The following is a 19867-nucleotide window of genomic DNA, read 5'->3' as shown; positions in this document are numbered from 1 at the left end:
CAGGTATGCATGGGGAACAGTATCAGCACAGACAGACCCCAAGGATGAGTCCTATCTCCTCTACAGCTGAATTTGTACTTTACAGATCTCGTCGAGACCTCTTCTTCTTTTCCTACAGCTTTTCCCACATCTGTGGCGTTGCGGATGCGAACTGAGTCGCACATGAGGATTTGGCCCTGTTTTATGGCCGGACCCTTTCCTGATGCCAAACCTATATGAGGGATGTAATCACTATAGTGTGTTTCTGTGGTGGTTGGTAGTGTGGTATGTTGTCTGAATATGAAGAGGAGAGTGTTGGGACGGACACAAACACCCAGTCCCCGAGCCAGAAGAATTAATCAGAAGCGATTAAAATCCCCAACCCTGCCGGGAATCGAACTTGGGACCCTCCAAAGCGAAGGTTTGATCATTCAGCCAATCAGTCGGACTTGATCTCCCAGAGACCACTAGTAGAAAATTCTGTTATGCTGATAAAACCAAACCAAACCAAACCAAGCCATGGTGCAACAGCCCCGAAGGTCCATGGCCTACCAGCCCAAAGGCCTGCAGGTTATGAGGTGTCGTGTGGTCAGCACGACGAATCTTCTCGGCCGTTATACTTGGCTTTCTAGACCGGGGCTGCTCTCTCACCGTCGGATAGCTCCTCAACTGTAATCACGTAGGCTCAGTGGACCTCTAACTCGCCCTCAGATCCAGGTAAGAGGCAGGCACGTTACCCCTACACCGCGGGGTCGGCTTCTATTATGCTGATAACATAGCATTAATCATTCAACATCGAGACATCAATGAAATGGAGGAAATTTTGTAGCAAGACCTGTCCTCTTTAGAGACTTGCTTTAAGAAATGGAGGCTGAATCCTAGTCCCATCATTCAGAGACATTATGCTTTCAGCTGAAAAACTTCAATAATAATAATAATAATAATAATAATAATAATAATAATAATAATAATGTCCCACTAACTAATTTTTTGCTGTTTTAGAGATGCCAAGGTGCCAACATTTTGTTCTGCAGGAGTTCCTTTTATGTGCCAGTGAATCTACCAATACGAGGCGGATGTACTTGAGCCCCTTCAAATATCACCGGACTGAGCCAAGTAGGCCAGCACTCTACCTTCCAAGCTACTCAGCCTGGCTCCAGGCTAGTACGAAGTACAAATCAATTTCTGTGGTCAAGACCTGTGACATAATTGGCAAGCGGAATATCTGGGCGAGACCCTCAATTGCACACTTTTTACAAACAATACCTCCTGGACCTGTCCAAGAAATTATGTAGATCATGGTGGACATCATGCACCACTCTGGCTGAATAGTTACATATTACGATAATAATGATTCAGATCGGAAAAGAAAAATACAATGTTTATGTATGAAGGAATTATACTAAGAATTTTATGAATACTACTCAAAATGTCCATGAACACAAGACATTAATCTTCCTGGCCATACATCAACTGCATCACAGTTTTCTGAAACACAGGACTTTAATCTTCCTGGTCACAGATCGAATGCGACACACGTTTATTGGAAAACCGACTACAGCAGTCTTCAAGTCTGTGAACGTTAGGATGTCTCTTCTTGCAGAAATTTCCTCAAGCACTGGCTACAATCTGCAATCCAAACAACTGAGATCTGAACTGCCAGGTGCCCAATCAGCAATGGAAATGAAGTCTGAAATATTTGCTTTGTCCTGGAGTAGAGTCCTGCTGTAAACTCCCAATTCTTGCCTAACAAACAAAGTTTAATTTAAGGCCTCCATAACAGAACATAGCACTGTGTTTCACTATACTTTAGCAGATATTTTGACACCTTTGTAAAAACTGCCATCATAAGAAACTCTGCACTATGCTGAATGATGATTGCCCTGGATTTTTGGAGCCACCCAATGAGCACAGACAGCATCTGGGGTTTAAATACTAACTTACCATTTTCATGGTTAAAGTGTTCTTAAATTGTGAAAACTCTCGTCGGAAAAAGGATTCATTCTGGGACCATTTGGCATGTACTGCCTAAGAAGGGCTCCGTTTTCACGAACTGTTTTGTCAGGGAAAACCCAGAGCTTTCAGACCAATCTGGACATTGCTCGTCTCGAAATGTTTAGCTGTCTTGCCACTACCTTTTGTTTTCACATATAATTTCAGCTGATTCTTAGTTTCATAGCACCGACGAGTTGTGGTGTCCTGGCAAATCTCGGACGGCCCAAACGAGGGTGGTAAGGTGTACCCTTGGTCTCAATGAAGCTTCAATTTTTTGATAGACAAACAACATTCTGCTGATGCCAAGCTTCTTGAGGATATCAATGTCTCCCTGCTATCACCATGACTGGACTTTTATAACTGCACTATTCCCTGGTTACAAGGTGCTAAATACAAGAGAATACTTTGGAAGATACAGAAGAGGTGCTCCTTAAGACCTGGAGGATTGTTTGTAACAATATTTATGGCTAGACTAGGTATAATGTTATAACAAAACAAGATATTTTCCACCAGTAAAACTGACAAATGGAATCAGATGTGTAATATTAAGTGGACAATAATAGAACTGGAATAATTTTTATGAGGTATAATGTCTTAAAAGAGTTCATTGGTGCTAATGAAGAACAAATGTGCAATTGCATAGCAGGACTGTTGGCTTTGAAATAAGTTATTTTAATGCCCACTGCACAATTGCAGATTTGCACTACAGTAAAAAACCCATAAAGGCAATGTATTTTGTGCCTCTATTTAAAGACAATATTTTTTCTCTGAATGACGACCAGGCATTTTCTTGAGCTGAACTCTTTTTAACATCATGCAGTGTTGAGTTAACTGGCAGCTCAAGTTCCTTTTTTCTTTTTTACAATTTTGCTTTACATTGCACCGACACAGATAGGTCTTATGGCTACGATGGGATAGGAAAGGGTTAGGAGTGGAAAGGAAGCAGCTGTGGCCTTAATTAAGGTACAAAATAGCATTTGCCTGGTGTGAAAATGGGAAACCACAGAAAAACATCTTCAGAGCTGCCAACAGTGGGGTTTGAACCCACTATTTCCTGGATGAAAGCTTACAGCTGTGCACCCCTAACCGCATGGCCAACTTGCCCGGTATCATAAGTTCCTTCTCACATTAACAGTACAGTGGAGTGTTGGGTCGCTCAGGAGTGAGTCGTTACTGATGAACGACTCTCTTTGCTTGGAGCGTGTCGAAGGAGCGAATGAATGTGGTGTGTGGGGTGGGGGTGGAAGAGGCTACGCTCTTCGAGCCGTGCGATGCTTGGAGCAAACCGCTCCTTCGAACGACTCCCCGGAGCTGACTTCATCTGGAGAGCGGAGTGAAGGAGCGCGCTCCTTTCTTTGAACGACTCCGACCCAACTCTAGTACAGTGACATTATCGCGTTGTATAAGATAAGATCTGGGTTTTCGGCCTTTGCATGAATTCAGTGACCAGAAGGATTATGAGCTGGGAGTTTCCAAATTCAAAGGTGACCTATGTTCAGTTAGGAAACATATACGAAGGTAATATCTACAAGTTAGAAGTTTGAGTAGCCAGCCCAATACTAAATTCGAAGAATGGATTGCTACTCTGTGCTAAATTAAAATACGAGGAGGCAGCTTCGTACCATGCTACTGATGTAAACTGGTGGCAACCAGTAGGTCAAGGGACATCTGTGTAAGGGGAATGGGATAAGAATAAAGTCAAATGAATTAGGAGCAATTCCAACGGTAATGTGGCCGAAATCTCTTGCAAGAGTTTAAAGATGGACCACACAACAGCACAGAACACGCTTACATTAATTTAACCCATAATTAGTTATGCACAATCTTTCAGACCATATGCATTATATTTTTCTTCTAATGAACTTGGCAGGCAATAGAGATAATGCACATTGTTGATAACTCAGGCTGGAGTATATTACAGTACTGCAACAACATTGCCACAAATTCCATGTGCAACTAGTTACGGCTGCCAAATTTTCTCCTGTTATCGTTGCAATTACAGAGAGATTGATTGATTGATTTATTCATTCATTCATTCATTCATTCATTCATTCATTCATTTATTTATTTATTTATTTATTCATTCATGTCTCTTCCCTTAACTTTTTGAAGTTAGTACTGGATCTCCGTCTGTACATTTCCTAATATACAATGTTCAAATTGAGTTACAGTGGAAAGCCTCCCTCGGTATCAAAGTGGAAGTTTGGCTGCTCGCCTACATTCCTAAAGGGCAAAAATTATCAGCCACTGGTGCACCTGAAAGATGCACTTTCTGTACCTGGTGAGAAAATAGGAGTACTAGTGCTACGTGTGCGAATTGTCGAATGTGTGTGCTTCTGACAGAATTAACACAAGTCAATGAACAGTAGACTGTATCCTTTTTATATTTCAAAACTGTCCGGCTCCATGGCTAAATGGTTAGTGTGCTGGCCTTTGGTCACAGGGGTCCTGGGTTCAATTCCCTGCAGGGTCGGGAATTTTAACCATCATTGGTTAATTTCGCTGACACGGGGGCTGGGTGTATGTGTTTTCTTCTTTATAATTTCATACTCATCACGACGCGCAGTTGCCTATGGGCGTCAAATCGAAAGACCTGCACCTGGTGAGCCTAACATGTCCTCGGACACTCCCGGCACTAAAAGCCATACTCCATTTCATTTCACTTCCAAACTACGAAGGAACATGTTCCAAACCAAATCCCATCGTGCAACAATTCTGAAGGGCCACGGCCTACCAAGCGACCGCCACTCAGCCTGAAGGCCTGCAGATTACAAGGAGATGTGTGGTCAATGCAACAAGTCCTCACGGTCATTATTCTTGGCTCTCTACACTGGGGCCGTCGGATATCTACTCGAGTGTAATCACGTAGGCAGAGTGGGCCTCAAACCAACCCTCAGATCCAGATAAAAATCCCTGACTGGTCAGGAATCGAACTCAGGACCCTGCACGTTCTACAAAGAAAGGCGCCTTGCTTATGTATAATAGCTACTTAATAGCACTTATTTTCTTAACAAATGTGAAGTGGTTTTTTTTTTACAACTGGCTTTACGTCGCACTGACACGGATAGGTCTTATGGAGATGATGGGATAGGAAAGGGCTATGAGTGGGAAGGAAGTGGCATTACCTGGTGTGAAAATGGGACATTGGAACCAACTATGTTCCTGAGTGCAAACTCGCAATTGCACGCCCCTAACCGCACAGCCAACTTGCTCGTTAATGTGAAGTTTCATTTAAATAATATTAATACAAACAATTCTGCATTATCTCACATTTTTATTAATCCTTTTTCTTTAGTTATAATAATATTGCTTTTCTGTATATTATTCTCATTTTGCATTGACTTCATCATGCTAGCCTTTTCCCAAATTACATCATCAAATGGCATTGTCTTACTCCACAGTAATAATGAAACCACTAGGACAGTATTTACATCACAGTTTATATTCAACCAACATTATATTCTCATTGTATTTCTCATCTCTGTAACTGGTAGAAGTTTCAGTTAGTAGTTAGTAGTTCCTTAAGTTAGTTAATGAGACAATACAACATTCACCATTATCATGCAATATAGGTCCCCTCAACTCCTATTTCTACTTATTCTACCCAGTTTGGTGTTTGGAAAAACATTCAGACATAAAAGTAAGTGGTGACCGAAGTGTAATAGCCCAAAAATTAGCGATCTAGGACTTCGTTTAGGAGAAACACTATTGAAAAAAGCTCTGTTCTTTGCAGACTGGTGTAACAGTATATTTCAGAACTCCATTTTTGAGATTGTTTTCAAATCAAACTGCTTGTACACAGTGGTATCAGAATGAGAATAGAGCTGTGCCATTTATTAAATGTGTACTGCTAGACAACGCACCATACTTAAAATATTTTCATGCTCAAAACATAAGCGAATATTTCAGAAGCTTTTTGTCCAACAAAACAGAAGGATTTTTTTTAAAAAAGATTTTTCTATGCTCTGAAGTGGAAACAATTTTAAGCCTTTAATTGCCAACATCCTGCCTGCTTCCTTCCCATTTCTAGCCCTGTCCTGTCGTTTGTGCGATAGTAAACATATTGTATACATGAAATACAAATAAATGATGACTTAAAAGAAATCTTTGCAGGTTGATAGTATTTCAATTGCTTAATTTGAATAACAATTTTATATTTTGAACTACCATGTTTTATCTTCAGGAATTATGTTTGAAAAAATTTGGTTTTAAATTGAAGAAAAAGGAAAGATAAACATTACTGATAATATTTTCAAATATTATAATATTAACCCTTTGACCGCCAGCCTCATACACCCCTCCACTGCGCAATGCATAATTATCAAATTTCTTGTTCACGAAGGAGTTACAGTGGCAGAAATTTGCCAGAGACTGACTGCACAGTTCAGTGATCAAACATTGTGAAGGATGCGTGTGTGTAAGGAGTGGCAGAGGAAAGGGGAGCAACACCAGTGAAAGCCAAGACTTGACTGTCAGCTTGCAAGGTTCTTGCAACCCCGTTTTTTCTTTGATCGGCGAGGCATTTTGCAGATTGAAGTTTTGCATGAGCGACGCACAATCAATGCTGCTTACTACTGTGAGCTGTTGAACAAGGCGAGGGTTGCATATCGCCGCAAAAGACGAGAACAACCGATTCAACAATGCGCGGCCCCATACTGCAGCTCTGACTCCAAGCTACAGGAAATGCACTGGACTACACTTGATCATCCTCCTTACAGCCCGGACTTATCGCCCTGCGATTTCTATTTGTTCGGACTGCTTAAAGAAGCTCCAGGAGGGCAACGATTTGAAGATGACGAGAGTGCGGAAGACTCTGTGCGCAACTGGCTGGTGACACGACCCTGTTCTTTTTACGACGAGTGCATCAAAAAACTGTCCATACACTGGGACAAATGCATTCCTAAAGCAGGAAACTATGTGGAAAAATAAATTGTAATTGTCCTGTGTTTTTCAATAAATGAATTTAAATAAAAAATAAAATGCTGTTTATATTTGATCCCCCCTGTATATTAGATTGTTAAATTCCTTTCATAACTTCTCTTGTGTATGCATCATACGATAATGATGTACGTACTGTGACCGTTCACAACGTCACATATGGTATGTCATGATATCCAGGAGATGAAATATGCCGTTTTCCGCGTTATTCTACGATAAAAACTGCCCAAGTTAGAATTTTTCTGCCCGCTCCAGGACTCGAGTTGCAATATCCAGAGTCGCGCGACCCAGCTCTAGTTGCTGGTAATTAGCAGCAAGGCGGTGCAAGAGCGCTTGTACGGGAAGTTTTCTCACTCCCACCGCAAGCGAGATGAAACGATACGCGTTATCGCGTGACAAAGAATCTAGGTCACTAGCTGAGCCCAGAGAGTAGATCCAACGTGAAAACTAACATTATACCCTGTTTTCCTCGCTTATTCACCACTGCCAACTTAACGCATTCAACTGTTTTATTTCTGTTAATTTTCATAAATCGCAAAATACCCAATGGATAATTAAGCGCAAACATTCATTTGAATCAGGGAATTTTACGCATAATTATGGGACCGAGAAGTGCTCTACTTAACTGACATAGCGGTAACTACGCTGTAAACAAGGGCGCGTCTTAATGACTAACAGATGTTGGACCCTAACCGTGCCAAGGAACACAAGGAATCCCCTGTGCTCGTCATCATTCACCGCCAGAGACTAAAGGACGCTTTTAAGATTGCTTCAAAACCTACGAAGTTATTTTAATAACAGTCACTCAGTGGAGATGGGAACACAAGAGCTACATTTTGATATCCTGTTCGTTACTGTACGTTGCGTATTAACGGACCAATGTGTGAGAAAGGATTGCATTTTTTCCCCCACCCTCAGCATTCGGGTCTCTAGCGTAGCGCGCCTATATATTCATGAGCTGAGGAGGAGACACTACGCCAGTGCATTTGCAATGTAGCGCCAGTACGGTAGTATTTCGTCGTGGTTTGTGTGTGAGTCGTTTGTGAAGAAATAATCTTGTAATTTGAGCAGTGTAATACAGTGATTCATTAAAGTCTGTGAGTATGTGGAAATAATCACCCTCTGAGTGAGATGGTATCCTGTACAGTGTGCCGCAAATTAATAAATAGGAACGGTACGAAACCGAAATAACCGATGTCCGTGTGTAGAAAAGGTCATACATCGAGCCTCCTATGTGTCTAAGTTAATGCGCCTCAGTTAACATATATAGGGACGTACTTAGCGAAGTGGGTGGAGCGAACGTGCTTGATATCAATATGAATTACCAAGAAAGTCAGTGAACGGCTCGGTGTAGACCTAATTGAGGACAGCGCCACGTTAAAGTAATCCGTAGTACAGTTGAGAGCTCGACTCACGGCTAAGTGCATTAGAACAGGCCTGAACTAGTATCATGAATACGAGAATGCTAATACATTAGTGGCCTAACCACTGTCGTTTCTAGGGAAGCTAGTGAAATTTCTGGGCCGATAATCGCTGCCTACAAGAAGAATAGATAAATGAGAAGGGATTAATGTCGGGCTTCTGGGACATTACCGACATTGGGTTGGAATGCTCGTGCTATTGAGCAAATCCAACCATATGTTCAAATTGTGGTGTGTGATAAACTAACGTATTCACTTGAGATAATTTCCCCTCATTTACATGTCTACGTGAACGCCGGAGTGAACGCCAACGTCCAGTTGAATGCCAGAATTTTGCCTGTGTATCCGTGTGAACGAGTCATCTAGCTGTTTGCCGGAATTTCGCCTGGTAGCCGAGAACGTCTGGAACGTCGCTGTCATGTGTCTGACCTGCCAGGAAGTCATCATGGGTCTTCACATCGCCGATGACGTGATGCAAGCAGTCTAAATCCATGGAGTGCCCTCCTGTAAAGCTGTGAACGTGGTATCCAGAAGGCTGAGTACATTTCCAAGTATTTATTTCTTTGAAGCTCGTGTCCCATTGTAAATATGTAAATTTTTCACTTAGATATAACGTAAACTGCAAGCACGCCATTTCAGAGGGATAATAATTATAATTTCATTTTTATTTGGGTCTTTTATAGAATACTTTCTTCATGGTTTGGGAACGACCATACTTTACTTCCATTTTTTTTAATTTTTTTTTTACAAGGGTTTGATAATGCATGACGTAAATTTAAGGACCTCAGATTAATTATACGTGAAGTACTGTCAAGTAAAAGGGCTTAAATATTCTATGTAAACGACTCCAATTATCATCTTTCTACAGCCAATAGGAGTCCTCAAAGATATCTCAATAACTGATTTTTTTGTACTTCACAAGCTCTTAGGAAATCCTCCTTACTAGAAATTAAAACTGCTGGAACAACGAAGAGAGCATGAGATTGGGGTATATATCTTACATCGCTAATTAGTTCGCGAATACGCAAGTTAACTTGGACCCTGGTGGCAGGAGATCATCATTAAATTTGCATCGTGGTCAGTGTACCAAGAGGAAATGAAATGGCTGAACAGGCTGTAGCCATAAGATATATTGTGAAATGAAATGTGAAGTCCCCTTGGAATCTGTCATTAAGACATGCGAGGCGCATATCGCGATGTGAATATGTTGATTAGGCCGGATATAGGGCCGTGATTTGTGTGATGCCATTTGTGGCCAGTATAGAAAGAAGTGAATAGATTATTTGCCGTGAAGCCATTGCCCGAGAAGGCTTAGTGAACCGCTCTTTGGAAGTGGGTCACGGACAGCTCACAGCTGGAGTTTTATGAGCCCCTTTAAACGGGGAAGTGAAGGCGTTTTCTTCAGTGAAATAGAACAGATACAAGTGGCGAGTTTCTTTTCCTTTCGGGACAAAGATTACGCATGTTAATTTAAATAGAGCCAACGTCGCAGAGATTCCAAATGAGCATTAAATGAAGGATCCCTCCAATTTATTTCTTTAATTATTCACAGCGTATAGGGAATTCCAGGTCAGATATACCCTGTCTCAGAAGGTCCTGAGTTCATTGTAGGAGACAGTAAAGCTTACTGTCACAAGCGGCAGGTAAATAAGGCCACCTGCGGCCCATTGTGTGTATGTGAAATGTGTATTCTTGTCCATTTGTTGCAGGTAGTGCTATAATATTTTGTTTATGATGTCTGGTATTGAAGTCGCTCAATGCTTGTCCATAGGTAACATCGTTGTGTAAATAATGTCCTGATATATGTGTTGATAAAAATCCTAATGAAATGAGCGTGTTTATCATACTGCATATTTGGCAACGTTTAACTTAAGGTAGTGTTGTAACGCGACTTTCAAAGGATTGGGAGTGTAAATTGCCTATTTCAGTTCATACGATACTAGCAAACTTATATCATAATTTGATGCAAGTTGAATATATTATTTTTCGACAATCAAACAGAATTACAGCTGGGTATGCCTATGTTGAATAGATTTGTGTGTAAAGTGATTAGTGTAAGTGTAAAGTGAATAATTAGAGAGAAAACGTCTCTATAAATCTGAGATAGTGTAAATAACCCAAGAGGGAACGCTTTCTTAAGTTTGAATATTTAAACGTATAATGAAGTGTAGAGAAGGACTACCGAACATTTAAACGTCAAGATCACCCAAGTTACTATATGTAAGGTGTTTGTATGGCATACCCATGTAAATAATGTGTTTCACTAGTATAAGTAAAATTTGTTATACAAGATATTGTCTCTCTTTTCATTAGTAATGAAATGGTATTCCTCTCATAATTAACTTTTCCCCCTACTATAGAGACTATTACTAAAGGACTTACCGCCCCATCGGACAGTCCACAGACCCGAAAATGCGATACCGACTCGGCTAGCGAACTATTCCAGTAGGGGAGGGTGAGGCTTCGACAAACCGGGCTGAGTTCGAAGCTCACCGATGGTGCTCCATTCTAACGTCATATTTATGAACAATGGTAACTGGTTCATGTACTGATGCCTTGGGAAGGTTACAGTACATCATCCCCTCAGTCCAGTTTCCTGATAAGGGGTCAAGGATGAGCCAAGATGAAATTATATGGCAGGTTTTTATGGCCAGACGTGCTTCCTGTTGCCACCTCAGCTGAGGAGGTAATGAAGATGAAAAGAACGATGGTGAATGAAATAGGGTACGGAAGAACTTTCTCCTGTACTTCGGTGAAGCAGTTGCAAAAGGTATCTGTATTGCTGAAGTTACACTTGGCAGTAGGTAGAAAATGCCTCTGGGAGTGGCAATCCCACCATAATAGCATAATTATGGGTATGGCACTTCTAAATTTACCTCTAAAAAGGTTAGGGCGTAACCTGCATCAGCGACTGGTAAATGAAAATTAGAATGAGAATGGGGAAAGGAATAACTGACGTTATACAAAAGAATGCACCACAGGCAACAAACAAGTAGGGATGAGAGAAGAATTCAAGCCAGCGAAAGTATGATAGGAAAGACAGGGTGAGAAACGAAGAAGTTAGAAAGGAAGTCTGAACAGAAAACCTACAGGAGAGAATTGATAGGAATAAACTAAGATGGTTTGGACATGTAAAGAGGATAGAGGAGGAAAGAATACCAAACAAGATGGAAATGAAGTTCCAGAGAAGGAGAGTGAGAGGGAGATCTAGAACAAGGTGGATCGATTCAATAAAGAGAAGTGCAAGTACAAAAATGTGGACTGGAAGAAAATGCTGGAAGGAAAGAAGGTGAAGTGCCGAACAGGAGAATCGACTGTGGCTTAAGAATAGGAACTGTCTTGGCAGTTGTTCTCAGAACAGCAGATGCTGAATGCAGAGCTGTAGCTTGTTAACGATAACAACAACCAGCTTATGCCACCAAAATCACCTCATTTATCACCCATGAACATTTTTATGTGGCTAATTATAAATCAAATTGACTGGAAACAGGGCTGACCTTGTGCAAAACCAGCGATACAACGAAGAGTGTGCGGCAGCATAAAGAGAAGAACGATCACTGTTATGATGAAGTGTGCAACAATATTTGCATTTATTGTCACTTCTCTTTCCATACAAACACGTTTGCCAGGTATGTATCTGATGCGCCCGGTACAAGTTCTGCCGAAATGTGGTATTTCTATTTTTAACCACTTATGGCTATAGCTATGCCTTTGCTGGCAGGACCTAGTGTTTACAGTGCACTATGTATTCTGGTATAGGCTAGAGCAATTTTGTTACTTTCATTGATCTGTCTCTGTCTTATCGTTGGGTTTGACAATATGAAAGTGACTGAGGTATGAGCGATGCTAGTAATGCCTTTCCTTATGCAGCCAGTCCCTGCTGTGAATGGTGTGAAAATGTTGCTCATAGGGTCAGTTGGTGCATGCATTTCGGTGGGCTTGGCAGACTGCTGTGTAACAGCAACTCCTGACTCGGAGAGGAAAGCAGGCCATCTATGACAACTGATGGTGGAGCTGTTGAGGATCCAACCAGCCTTAGGGCTGTGGACTGAACATACATACATGGCTATAGCTTCTTCACATGATAAAGTTAGTGAATATTACTCATTTAGGACCGGTTCAACAGTCTGCTGGTGAACTAGATGGCAGCTATATAGGAGGTAAACTACCTGGGGATGTATATCATGTGGTACGGGTTGGCTTGGCTGATTTTCAGCGCTGCTGTCTGGTGTCAGATGTATGACAGTCTTATTTTCCTGTATTTCCATCAGCTGATTATCACCAACAAGTCTGTAGCGTTACAGACATCGATTTATGTCAATCTATACCCATCTGGGCTTAAAATCTAGCAGTATTCATACACCAGCTGTCATGGAAGCCAACATTTCGGAAAGCATTATCATAGTGTAGCTGTCAGGGTGCTCGATCCGAAATACAAGATGTCCAGGATCGAGTTCCAATTATGCTCGTACGATATAAACTTCATCATAAATGAAATGGCGTATGGCTTTTAGTGCTAGGAGCGTTGGACAACATGTTCGGCTCACCAGGTGCAGGTCTTTTCATCTGACACCTGTAGGTGACCTGCGTGTTGTGACAAGGATGAAATGATGACGAAGACGACACATATACCCAGCCCCCATTCCCGACCATGCTGGGAATCGAACCTGGGAACCCTGTGACCAAAGGCCAGCATGCTAACCATTTAGCCATGGAGCTGGACCATTTAATATGATGTCAAATCAGTTATACAGTAGGTCATCTTGAGCCACGGACTATTGATAATATATAGTGCAAATACAATCAAATTAACATTTGAAAAATATTATGTACATATTAGAAATTATTCTGCGAAAAAAGCAAAAAATTCCTCAGTCTATAATACTATAACTAGTGAATTTGAAGTCCACTAATCCAATTTTGTGTGACATTGCCATTGGTATTAATCTAAAATGAACAGTCCTAATAAGTGACCATGTACATGTACAATTAAAATATTAAAACTGAACCTTAGATGTTACACTGGTGGTGAAAATTAAAATAACCATCTTGTGTGCTTAGTTGGTAAAACTCTGCCTTGCTGAGTAAGTGACATGTATCTGTGAGAGTTGTGTCAAATGCAATACATCTGTGTTTAAACAAGTACACACACAATGAGTAGACTTGAGATGGTACGACAGAATTATTCAATACAAGGGACCTTGCAAAACCAAAAAGACTTGAGTCAAAATTGTAATTGACAAGCTGTTTGTATGTGTGCACAGGTTGACATCGTGAAGGGGTAAGTCTCGTACAACTTTTATTAGCTACTCATTCCCTTTTTATCAGCGTGTTTATTCCGGGGGGTGGGGGGGCTGAGGAGAGTTGTGTGGTGTATACCCACCGTGTTCTACCATGTTCAATAGGTCTTAGGTCCAACATTAAAGCATCATGTCTTGGAGAGCTTCCCTGCAGATGCTTGCATTGGCCTGCCGAAACACCGCATTTGCCACAAACAGGACAGCCACGGTCACTGTGCCTTCAAGAATTACTAATGGCAATTTCATATGAAAGCCAACAGTTTCCTGGGGTTTGCCCCGTGTGCATCTCGGTTTCTCACTGGTATACCGTTGGACACGATTGTGACTATCATTGCAGCCAAGACAAAAGCACTATTCATCATTGAAGACAACACTATGCCTTTCGTCAACCTAGTACAACCATTGTCAATACCAGGACAGCTCCACGTGTCGATGTTGTAGGGTCAGTGGAACACTTCGTGCAGGAACACGAGATTGTAAGCCAGCTGCACGCAAACGATTAACAACCGCATAACGTGCGTCGTCACAGTTCACTCGAGCGTCCACCGCCGTCACTCGAGGGACTCGTTCGGGACAAGCGAAGGCCGCAGTGATTCTCCTGCACCGCTGTCCGATGGGTCGGGCCCGATCTAGGTTTCCGAGCATGTCTCTTCGTTTAATCACTGGAGCCACACACATTGTACCAACGCGTGCAACTACACCTGCCACTCAGGTGGACCAATTATTCAGACCCTTTCCTGCTCGTACCCATCAGTAGCCATGTTTCACGTCACCGCACCTCAACTAAACGCTACTGTATGGTTTGTCCGTTGTCAATCGGGTGGCGAGGGCTGTACGAACAATCCAATTGGTCTGAAGCAGCTATCATTTACATACCAGTCCAGATCTCCGATATGAACATAATTTCTCCTTAGTGTATTTGCCTCAGTTTAATAGTTTGTAAGATGTTAAACCACATGAAAAGACACCTTAAGAAAGAAAAATGTGTTATTTTCCAAGACACACACAATATTGATCATCCACAAATGGGCTAAAGTGGATTAAGTTTGAAATGTCTTAAAATGTGACTAACCAACCAACCCCAACCGCAACCCCATGGCACTACAGCCCTTGAAGGGCCTTGGCCTACCAAGCGACCGCTGCTCAGCCCGAAGGCCTGCAGATTACGAGGTCGTGTGGTCAGCACGACAAATCCTCTCGGCCGTTATTCTTGGCTTTCTAGACCGGGGCCGCCATCTCACCGTCAGATAGCTCCTCAATTCTAATCACGTAGGCTGAGTGCACCTCGAACCAGCCCTCAGGTCCAGGTAAAAATCCCTGACCCGGCCGGGAATTGAACCCGGGGCCTCCGGGTAAGAGGCAGGCACGCTACCCCTACACCACGGGGCCCTTAAAATGTGACTGCATAATATAAATATTACAAGGGACCTCTCAATGGCACAATATTCAAGTACCTACCTTTGTTTCATTTACTGTGCTACAGGACCACTCGACGATACGGTAACTCACATTCACTTTGTGAAGAGCAGAGCATTTTTCATTTTTTGGTAACCATGGCACAAATGATTTTTGTTTGGGAGAGAGGTGCAACTAATACATTAGCCATACACCTACCTGTGTATCAGTTATCAACTGTAAGATATTCTGTAAACACCTACCATCACTTTGTTGGTCTTCGTCCTAAATAAGGTACTGTGTATGGTTAAATGTAACAGGGAGCCAAAAGCCCCATATATGCTATTACTACAAGACTAAAGTAAGCAAGTATGTGTGTATGAGTAAATAAATAAATAAATAAATAAATAAATAAAACATCGCCCACATATAAATGTCAAATCTAAAGTTCAAATCTAAATTAAAACTTCACACAAGAGGAAAAGCTTTGCTGAGTGATAGTTCCAGTGTTAACAGAAGATACTGAAGTGCCTACATTAACCAGATATCTCTGAGCTGAACAAATGTTTGCATCCAAAATAAATGTCAATTATCATTGGAAAATAAGAGCTGGATAGTTTTGAGTATCATTTTAATTTATTTTGATGACTATGAAAAGGAAGTTACTTATGTACAGAAAACAACTAACAATTTTACTGTAGATAAAATATTGTGAGCATCCCAGGATTCTCAAAATATTCTGATGTGAAAAGAACCAGAAAGTATAGGTTGTTACAGAGTGTGTTACAGAGGCCCAAATCATCCAAAAAATTAAGAAGACCCAGAGGAACAGGTTGAAGTTGTTAAACTAATAATTCTACAATACTGGATGGGTACAGAAGGTATGGAATGCAGAAGGAAGACATTATTACTGTCACAGTTGTACTCTCCCTGAAGCATAACTGGCATGCAACGTACACTGGGTGGTCTACGCAGCAACGAAATACCCACTTTCGCCATCTGCGCTTGGATTCCCTTGGACTGCAGAGCCTTGACAGCAGCCTCTGCTGCCATAGGGGATTCGAAGTCGACAAACCCATACCCTGCAAAAGATAACAGACAAGTTAAGTACCTGCTAAGAAAACACAAACAATAATAATAAATGGAAAGCAACGACTGTACAACAGTTTTTATGGTAAACAACTCATTGGAAGAAAGCATAAAAATCATCAGGAGTTTCAGAATAGAGTAGAAGAACTGATTACTAGAAGACGCATCTTCTAGCCATCTGCTCCCTCCCTAACAGCTGTTATGAAAGAAATATACCTCCGTTTCCTTTGCCAGTACTGCCCAAATCCCTCCCATTCATTGACTTTTACACTTGTTTCATTCTGCCCATCAATGCTTGAGAGTAATCCTTGTTCCCCCTTTGCGCTCAGGGTTTTACTATCAATTTTCTTGGCTCTGGAATGGTCTCTTACCCCTCAAATAATGTTTCTACCTATTTAGATTTCAAACAGGCCCAAGACAAAGTTTATAAATACATAAATTAGTTGTACAATTATGTTACTGTAATAAATCATGTATGCACATGTGTGTTGAAAAGTTGAGCACAGGCGAGAGATAGGATCCAAAATTTCTGAACACCCCTCTCTACATGTGCTATGAGATACCTGCAGAACGGTTGGAGAAAGGAAGCTTAATGACTTCAAATAATGAATGATTATTGGTTGCCAGATCAGTGAGCAATCAGTCGGGGCAATTTCTGCCCTTCCCAAACTGCCCAAGTCGACATCCAAGGACGTAACTCTAACGTGGAAATGGAAAGACGCAACCATAGCCAGAAAGCCCGTGTGTTGATACACAGAAAAATTATACAGCATTTTGCAATATCATCATCCACAGCTAGCAACAAGACTAGACTGTGCATTGGGCTCAGATACCTGTCCATAAACCGCACATTTTGCCAGTGAACTCAGATCAATTGATTATTTATATTCCATGTTAAATATGTGGCATGTTCACATATTACATTATGAAAATAACCATCAAGAGACAATACTAAATCTGACTTATTTAATTCTCTGTTCTTATTTACAGAATTATAATATCAATAAACATAATCAGCATAAGAACAATATGTGATATATTCATTCATAAGGCTATTGAGTATGCTTGAGTGCATTATGAATGAGGTTCTTGCTTATTTGAAGAAATCTGAAATAAAATGGACAGTTATCTATGGATTGTCATGTCACAGAGAAATACATGTTTCACAGAATCTACAGTATACTTTAGAGCTTAGCTTAGTTGATTATTCCATCAAATTTTATTTTCTGCACCACAAGGTAATTTTTTTAAATGTTTCTTATGATTTCTAAAATGTCCACTATATGCTTTCAACTTATGTGGGTGAATATTGGTATTCCTATCATTACTGCACATCTTACTGTGTTAACTGGAAATTATTTTGTTTAAAATACTCTTATTTATCCTCAAACTCTGATATTACCTTGTATGTAGACCAGAGCCGTCTACATTTTACAAGCCGGAGTCATGTAAGTTTGGCAACGTCCAGCGGAGGCGGAGGCAAAAGCTATCTGTGTATGTTGATGTGTAGTGAACTTCGTGTTGTGTTTATTTGTATTTTTCATGAATATGTTCGAGTATATGTAACAAGGTAGGTGACTGAGTGACATACGTAGAACCTATTATCGAAATACGTGAAGGCATGCCCGAATTTGGGTTATTAATAACACGTTTCGTGTATTTGCAGATGCCCAGAAAATGTTGTGTTCCTATGTGTCGTAGCAACTATGGCATCAAAAAGGATGGTTATGTTACCTCATTTAGGTTTCCTTCTGATGAGGAATTAAAACAAAAATGGATTCGTCAAGTTAAGCGGGATAATTGGGAACCTGGGAAGGATTCAGTCGTGTGTATAAAACATTTCACAGATGATAGTTTTTCAAAAGGGGAAAAGTTTTGTGATAGTAAAGGCAATATAACTGTACAACCACCTAAACCTAATGAACTTCTTCCTAATGCATGTCCAACTATTTTCCCAAATTTTCCCAAATATTTGTCATCAAAGAGTGTAAAAACAAAAGATCCTGAAGATAGGAGACTGGAAATTAAGAGTAGGGAAAACAAGACGAAAACAGATTTGGAGGAATCAAAGCTTCAACATGACTTAATAGCTGACTTTAATCATTTAAAATACTTTCTTCATACCAAAATTGACATGTCAGTATGGCAGATCAGTATCTGTAATGAATTTCTTTGCATATACAGATTAAATCTGGATGATTTGCCAAATGTAAGTAATTTACTAAAAATTCACCAGGATATGAATGTGACTGTATATGTTAATAGTTATCAGGTGTCAGTCAAAGAAATTAAATGTTTAGCTGATGGTAAAATCTCCAAGTGGTCTCAGCTAAATAAATATTTATTAAATTATACAGGAGCCACTGCTAGTAGTGTTAGTGTTGAATGTGTACAAAGTAATGTACTTAAAATGCTTGACAAGCTCATAGAGTTTTGTGAGGTTAGCAGTGAAGGCACAGACTTGTCATCTAACCTTGTTTTCTTAAGGGAACAATTCGAACTTTGTACTAAAAGGAAAAAGAGTTACTCAAAAAGTACATTGATTCTTGCCTTTATGTTGAACTGTCAGTCTCGTGCTGCTTATTGTTCTTTGCATGAGAGTGGTACACTGATCCTACCACACCCTAAGTACCTTGAAAAATTAGCAGCAAATTTACAAGTGTCACCTAATTCGGAAAAGGAAAACAGAAACTTTCTTTACCGAGTGACAAGGAATTTATCAGACATTGAAAAATATGTAGTTTTAAGTCTTGATGAAATTTATGTGAATCCCTCTCTTGAGTACAAGAACGGAGTACTCGTTGGTCAAGCCAAGAATAGCCCTTTACAAGAAGCAAGAACAATACAAGCTTTCATGGTGCATTCTGCATTTGGATCCTTTAAGGAAGTCATCTCACCCCAGTGAAAGCACAGTCTGGAGATATTTTATTTAAGCTGACAATGAATGCTCTGACACTTGTTCAGAATACAGGACTAATTGTTATGTGCATAATATGTGACAACAATAGGATAAATAAGAATATGTTTAGCAGTATGTGTTCATTGTTAGGAAGTGAAAGTCCATATTGTGTACCAAATCCCCAACACAAGAATTTACAGATATTTCTCATGTTTGATCCTGTACATATATTTAAGAACATCAGGAATAACTGGCTGAATCAGAAAGACAGAGACAAAACTTTTATTTTCCCTGATTTTGAAGTAGATCAGATTATCTGTAAGGCGTGCTTTAATGATTTAAGGAACCTTTATTTGTACCACAGTCATGCATCCAACCTGATTGCTACAGGTTTTAAACTTAATTATAAAACGGTGTATCCCAACAATCTTGATAGGCAGAAAGTGTTACTTGTTGATAATCTGTTCCATGACACCACTATAGCTGCTTTAAAAACTAGTCAACTAGATTCTAATAAGTGGTGGCGTATTGTAAATGTCAAAAGTGTAACTAAAGGAATTTGCAAGAGGGACCACAATCAAATGCCTTTTACTGAACTAGATGATGACCGCATTCAATTTCTTCAACATTTCTGTGAGTGGGTAAGCAGTTGGGATGATTTAAATTTGGTTCATGGTCACTTAACAACTGACACTTCAAGAGCTTTGGTACATACCACAACTGTCGTTTTAAAAATTATCCAATTTTCATTTGAAACTGTGAAACCAAATTATTTACTGTTAGGGAAGTTTCAGAGTGACAATCTAGAAAGAAGGTTTGGTCAGTACAGACAGCTTAGTGGTTGTAACTAT

At 40.4% G+C, this 19867-nt stretch overlaps 1 protein-coding gene across 1 annotated transcript in view; it reads right to left on the bottom strand.

Moving 5' to 3' along the window:
* shep (alan shepard) overlaps positions 1 to 19867 on the bottom strand; it is a 775961-nt gene that overhangs the window by 139603 nt on the left and 616491 nt on the right. The window contains exon 5 of the mRNA XM_067139545.2: positions 15986 to 16110. Within this exon, the coding sequence (XP_066995646.2) occupies positions 15986 to 16110 (125 nt within the window). The remainder of the gene's footprint in view (positions 1 to 15985; positions 16111 to 19867) is intronic.

Source organism: Anabrus simplex, chromosome 2 (assembly GCF_040414725.1).
Source record: "Anabrus simplex isolate iqAnaSimp1 chromosome 2, ASM4041472v1, whole genome shotgun sequence".
NCBI lineage: Eukaryota > Metazoa > Arthropoda > Insecta > Orthoptera > Tettigoniidae > Anabrus > Anabrus simplex.
This window is presented reverse-complemented; position numbering and strand designations above follow the sequence as displayed.